The sequence below is a fragment of the Morone saxatilis genome, unplaced genomic scaffold, assembly GCF_004916995.1.
Source record: "Morone saxatilis isolate NCDOM2014 unplaced genomic scaffold, NCSU_SB_2.0 Contig3, whole genome shotgun sequence".
Lineage (NCBI taxonomy): Eukaryota > Metazoa > Chordata > Actinopteri > Moronidae > Morone > Morone saxatilis.
In genome coordinates this window covers 4,767,212-4,774,045 of record NW_023339873.1, presented here as the reverse complement: position 1 = coordinate 4,774,045, position 6,834 = coordinate 4,767,212, and the positions used below count along the sequence as shown (strand labels likewise).

The 6,834-nt window shown below is 38.8% G+C and overlaps 1 protein-coding gene across 1 annotated transcript; it reads left to right on the top strand.

The window, feature by feature from the left end:
- Nucleotides 1-194: 194 nt before the first annotated feature.
- golga5 (golgin A5) lies at nt 195-4,577 on the top strand (the record flags this gene model as incomplete). Its single annotated transcript, XM_035673481.1, is given in 12 exon segments — nt 195-854; nt 1,122-1,322; nt 1,412-1,631; nt 1,723-1,846; nt 1,943-2,146; nt 2,273-2,443; nt 2,707-2,835; nt 2,966-3,064; nt 3,224-3,443; nt 3,875-3,974; nt 4,077-4,140; nt 4,223-4,577. Coding segments are annotated over 12 exon segments (2,265 nt in total). The 3' UTR covers nt 4,304-4,577.
- Between the last annotated feature and the right edge of the window lie 2,257 nt (nt 4,578-6,834).

Here is a 6,834-nt window from a genome sequence, read left to right as displayed (position 1 = left end):
TGACTCGCTGATTTTATATGGATTTATCTTTTAATAGGAGTTTTGGAGATATTGATTATAACAATTATTAATTCATTCATTACACAATAGCCTCAACCTCATACAACCACAGTCAGATCTCTTGAATAGGGTTAAGGGCCTCTGCTCGAGGGCCCCTCAGTGGTGGTAATGTGCTGTTGTGTTTCTGCCGTCAGGATACAAAATGTCTTGGTTTACCGACTTGGCCGGGAAAGCGGAAGACTTCCTGAACAAAGTGGACCAGGGAGCTGCCACGGCACTGACCAAAAACCAGACAAGAACATCCTCCTTTTCGTCCTATGAAGAAGAATCGACCGTCAAACCTGAATACAACACTGCAGCGTACAAGAGCGACGCAGCGGCGACGCATCATGCCTATGCATCCTCTGATGAGGCACAGAGCTTCATCACTGCAGCAGCTGGCAACATAAAGAGATCCAGTGCAACCCTGCTGGCTGGTACCGTCAGCGTGGCCAGTATCCCCTCCGGCTCTGGCGCCAGTGGCCCCAGCTCTGCCAAGACCTCGTCTGGCTTTGTGAGGCGCAAAAAGAGCGAGCAGGATGTGGACGATGACATGCTCTTTGACTTTCTGAACAGCTCAGACCCTCCGGTCAGCAACAGGAGGGATTCAAGACGAGAACATATCAAAGTGTCAGTTCCAGTTACTGAGGCCCAAACCCCAGAACCCGCTCCTTCCACCACTCCTCATACAATCCCCTCAGCCCCGTCGACGCCCCCTTCAACCCGGGGTGTGTCCAGAGCCTCAAGCATGAGCTCACTGTCTGCTCACAGCATTAAAACGTCAGAGGAGAGCTCGGCTAAAGAGCAAAGCCAAGGTAGGAGTAAGACCCTCCATTTTATTTTAGTGTCATTTTCAGTCAGTGTGTGAAAAAAGGGTTGATTATCTAAGTCAATAATCGGTTTACATTGCCACTAAATTTGTATATTATTGTGTTATTACTACTGTTTATTATTGTCCACCACTGGATGAGCCCCAAAGGCAGCCATATTTTCTTGCCTTATTTACATAAATTGCATTCTGACATTTATATCTGAATGATAAAATTGTGTGTTCTCTCGTCACCCTCACCTGGCCACCACAGACACACCTGACAGTTCAGACTCAGGATTGGCTGTCCCTCAGGAGTCCAGCAGGCAGGAGCCTCCTCCTCCTCCCACAGAGGAGCCACAGAGCCAGATCATGTCCAGTCTGCGTCTGGAGAATCAGCTGCTGCGCAGTGAGGTGGCCTCCCTCAACCAGGAGATGGCTTCAGTCATCCAGAGAGCAAAAGACTTACAAGATGGTAAGAGATGAGACAAGATGGGAACAATCATGACCCACATATCTGCACCCATCCCTCTGTATTGATTAAGTGCTTTTCTACTCATGTAGAATTGAACCAGACGCGTCTACGTGCAGACAGATGGAACTCGGAGCAGTCTCAGACTGACCGGATGTTACGGGAACTTCGCTCACAGGTTGATGACTTGACAGAAGCCCTCTCTGCTAAAGACGGTCAACTAGCAGTCTTAAAAATCAGACTCGATGAAGCTGATCAGCTGCTGAAGTCCCGCAGTGCCGCATTAGATGAGGCACAAAAGGAGAAGTCAAGGTACATTCTTGTGACCACCTTCAGAAGTAGAGATGAGATTCTGCCTTTTATCAGTGGGTTTAGATATTATTTTTCCCTGTTGGATTTTTAGAATCATGCAAGACCACACAGAAGGGAGCAGCATGCACTCCCAAGCTCTAGAAACGATACAGGAGAGGCTGCGAGAGGCTGAAACAGCTCTCAGGAGGGAACAGGACAGCTACAGGCAGATGCAGGTGCACATGATGCAGATCTTTCTTAATATGTGACAGTTGAGTCTAGGTTGAATGCATGGAAATTATTAGACTTCTTAATTCTCTGTCCTTGTGCAGACTGAGTATGCTGGCCGCCTGTCCAAATTGGAGGCTGAGAGGCAGACCCTCGCAGGAACGGTGACTGCAGCAGAGCGGCGAGGTGGAGAGGAGAAGGTCAAGGTCGACGACCTCCAGCAGCAATTGAAAAGTGCCAAAGCTGTAGCTGAGGCTGCCAAACAGGAGTTACAAGACTACAAGCACAAAGCGTCGCGCATCCTACAAGTAAGACTTTCATTCGTAGCATCAGGATTCATTAAACTGTTACGCAATCACTGTTTTTAAACCATAGCTGTTTGTACATTTCTTTTAATTAGCTAGTTTTTGATCACATTATAAATTGTCTACTAGTCCAAAGAGAAGTTGATCAGCAGTCTGAAGGAGGGATCTGGTCTGGACACTCTGGATGGCAGCGGGGCCATGGTTCTGGAGCTGGAGGATCTGCGTCACGAGAAGGAAATGCAGAGGGAAGACATCCAAAAACTACAGGGGCAAGTGCAAACGCTTCGGACAGAAATACAGGTGAGATGCTGTAAATTAGTGTGTCGATAGAAGAAGTGTTAATTCAAAGTAATCGGATACTGTATTGATCCCTGTGTGAAAAATCCTGGTCGATTGCTGCACTGGGTCAAGTCTGTCACTGTGTCAGTGTGTATGATGTGAGGTGCTGTGTATCTACTGAAAAAACCAATGTTTCTGTTTTCTGTTTGAGTTCATTGTTTGTATATGTCTCCAGCTGAAATGTTGATTCAGCTGTGCAAATGAGATATGTTTTTCTATTTCAGGATTTGGAGAATTCGGCCATGACAGAAGCAGAGACATGGCGGGAGCAGCAGGTACAGTTAGAGGAGCAACAGGCCTTACTGAACAGAGCTAAGCAGGAGATGGAGGCTGAGGTTGAGCGCTACAAACAGGTGAGGATTTATTAATATGGCAGCTATAGAAAATTACAAACTGTCACAAATATATATTTTTCCTGACACTACATTAATATTTTTTATATGTATGATTTAACTCTGTTTTTGTATTTTTCTTAAATCATAGGAGCTGCAGTACCTAGAGGAAGAGCAACATCGAGCCAAAACCACTCTGCAGAGCAGAATCAAAGACAGAGAAGATGAAATTCAAAAACTCAGGAACCAGGTCAGTCACTATATAATTATACAGTACATCTAAATCCAGAGCCCCCTTCCTAGGTAAGGGCTGTCCTCATCTGCTTTGTGTCAAAAAGAAGCAGAGGATATGGGAAATATAAGTTCTGAATTCACCAATGCGACAAACCGCGTTAATGTTTTCTTCCAGTTGACCAACAAGACTCTCAGCAACAGCCAAACAGAGCTGGAGAATCGCCTCCACCAGCTGACAGAGACGTTGATCCAGAAGCAGACGATGCTGGAGGCTCTGGGCACAGAAAAAAGCTCCCTGGTCTTTCAGCTGGAGCGTCTGGAACAGCAGCTGAAGAACGCTCAGGGTGGACAGAGTGGAGGGCCAACAATCAACATGAGCGGTCTAGAGGGACCAGGTAGGAGAGGTTTAGATGAGGGTCAAGATGTTTTGTCATTTTTAAGGGACAGTGATATGGATTTACAGGATAGTTTCAATAAAAATAACAGGGCTGCCATTTTTAATACTAATACTAATATACATTATAATTATAATACTATTTACATTTTCAATACTTTTATGAGGCCACAGCAAACAGGATAGATTAGTTAGTTAGAAAGCATTTGATAAATCAGACTTTTACAGAAGTTTTATGGACCACAGTCATCTTTATCTCCCAGTCTGTTTAATATAGATGCCAAAACAATGGAATATACCAACACACACGCACACTCAAAATGTGCTTTTGTTTTGTCATTCTGTGTTTTATTTGGCTTAATAGTTAATCAGATACAGTCCCCTAGTTACTTCTTTACTCATGGTGTCTTTTTCTGTTTGTTGTATTTTCAGGGGCACGACAAAGAAACACACCGATCCTTTTCAGCGATCAGGACAGTCCAGGAGTGTATGGCAAAGTACGCAAGGCCGCCAGCACCATTGATCGTTTCAGGTAAGGGTATTTGTCCTCACTATTACTGCACTGTAATAATTCCACTGTTTCTGTTGTTTCTGTTTGATCCCCTGTGACAAAAGGAACATTTTGTAATTTCAGCATCAGACTGGGTATCTTCCTGAGGCGCTACCCTATGGCCAGAGTTTTTGTTATCCTGTACATGGTGAGTGTTGAAAAATGGGATGCAGTTTTTTCCCATCTTGATAAATCAAAGAAATAAACAACATTTCAATTTCTTTTCACAGGCAGTGCTGCACCTGTGGGTCATGATTGTTCTCCTGACTTACACACCAGAAATGCACCACGGTCATCCTGATGGAAGATAGAAGGCTTGAATTTTACAGTTGGTTGTTAAAAGATGTTTGTTCTACGGCCTTCAATGTAAGGATGGTCCATGCTGCTAGAATATGGGCTCTGGGTCCTGACTCTCCCTGTTTTGCACAGAAATGCTATAAATTAAAGACATTTCCTCTGATTTATTCTTTATTTTTTCCAACTGAAGTATAATAGCTGACAACTGCATTGAGTTTTAAAATAATTTCAGAGTGATATATTGTATTGGTGGTTTACTGAAAGGACATTAAATCAAACATGATCTCACATCTGTTCTTCTCATCATGTGCTTTCAGACCTCTGTTCTCTTGAGAGATTATATATAACACTATGTAAAAAAAGAATCTTTTAATAAACGAGTTAGAAGAAACAACAAAGCCTGGCTCTTTTCTAACAGATTATCTGAGCCACAAAACACCATGAATGGGAACTTCACTGGTTTTGCACATGGGAGTCAGTTTATTGTTATTATTATTATTACATTATGGGTACTCCTTGCGTCTAGAAATCATATTTTGGAACATATTTTAGAACCTAGGAATCATGCAATCCTTAATCATGATTCTGAGAACTATTAGTAATGCCACTGCTAACACTTACATATTTAAAAACATTAATAAATAATAAAGATTAAGAGTATTTATGATATAATTCCACTACTAATATAATTATTTTCTTCCCAACTGATACACAGCCAGTGATCTATAGTAATACTAATGTGGTGCATGTCAGTTGTATATCAGAGATTAATGCTTCTGAATAAAGACCTAGAAACAATTGGAAAATATATATAGTTGTGAAAAAAGGAATCACATACATACATACTCCAAGCCTTAGACTGGATATTTTTGACAACAATGAAGTTAAAGCTCTTTAAAAGTTTAAAATAATGAATACAATTTAAAAACTATTATATATACATATACTGCATATGCATAAACACACTGTTTGCCTGCACTGTAAGAGAAAACGTAAGGTGTAATATAAAGACTTAGACTTAAATATAGAACATAAAATCTCAAAATAAAAATTGTTAATATAAACATAATAATAGGAGTAAGAATAATACACAGAGTATATAATGTTATAATTTCTTAACTTAATTTCATTTTGAATTAAGTTTATAAAAATTATAAACATAAGGCTAAATAAAAGAAATTCACCTTCATTTATTTATTTGAAAGAATAACAGCATTCTCGAAACAGGAAAGGTAAAGGATGGATCTGACTCCGGCTAAACACAAAAAACAATCAAAAACATATTATAATAAAAAGTATTATTTGTAAAAAATACAAATATAAAGTGTTGTCATCTCTGTGAAAACTATTTTTGATTAATTAGATGGATATATATATATACTATTCATAACGTTAAGATATTGTATACGTTAGTGTGTAATTTTAAACTGTACATTTTAACCTTAATATATATATATTTATATATATTCTTAATATATTATATGTCTATTACATCTGGAGTATATAATGAAAGTAATTTCCCCCTGGGATTATTAAAATATTTCTGATTCTGATTCTGATTTTAAATATTTTAGTTTTTGTTCTCTATGTTTCAAGACAGTTTCTTTTTTAAACAGGTAAATATCATAACACAAAACAAGTCTATGCATGTTGTGCTTACTGTATAATTAGTTAGGGTATGAATTATAAATGTATTCAGAAGCACAAATTCTGAAGTCTATATACTACAATCTATAACTTCTTTAAAATAAGAACAAATTACAAGAACAGGACATTTTATTGTTAAACAGACAAAGGTAAGTTAAAAAATCAGGTTATATTAACCCACAGCACACATCTTTAGGAAATCATATTTTAACGTCTGCCCTAAATAGAGTATAATCTGATTTATCCTCTGACTTTTACAGAAAGAATCATCTCAGATTCATCACATCAAATGAAAACTTAATATAGATTTATATATAATAAAAAAATATTTAAGACACATAGTGTAAAGAGTTTGTAATTAAACATTGATTTTAAGGTTTGGGAACTTTCAAATAAAGTTTGGTGGATCAGACCAACAATTCAAACATGCATGTTATTGATGAATTGATTCTTTTTTCTTTATTTGGATCCATCAGCTTTCCTATAGTGGTGGCTGGTCTTCATGGCTCCACACACACAAGTCAAAATAATGAAAAAATGAAAAACAATTTAAAATAACACAGTTTCAATAAAAACGACCCAAACATAAAGATCATAAACTAAGTGAAATAATTTGAATAATGTGAAAAGAAAAATAAACTAATGTTTGCAAAGACAAGACATCAGGTGCAGCTTAGACTTTTCTCTTTAAGAAATAAACATCATGAATATAATCATCCTCTTTATCTCTAACTGCTCTGATTAACTCTCACACTGAACTTCACTGGTAATATCTTGAGTGGGAGTTTATCATCAGTGTTAATGTATGGAAACATCCCTCTCAGTGTGAAAGATGTGGGGGTGAAGGTGTGTATGTGTGTGTTAGTATCAGGTTCAGAGAACGACAGCTTTCTCTGGT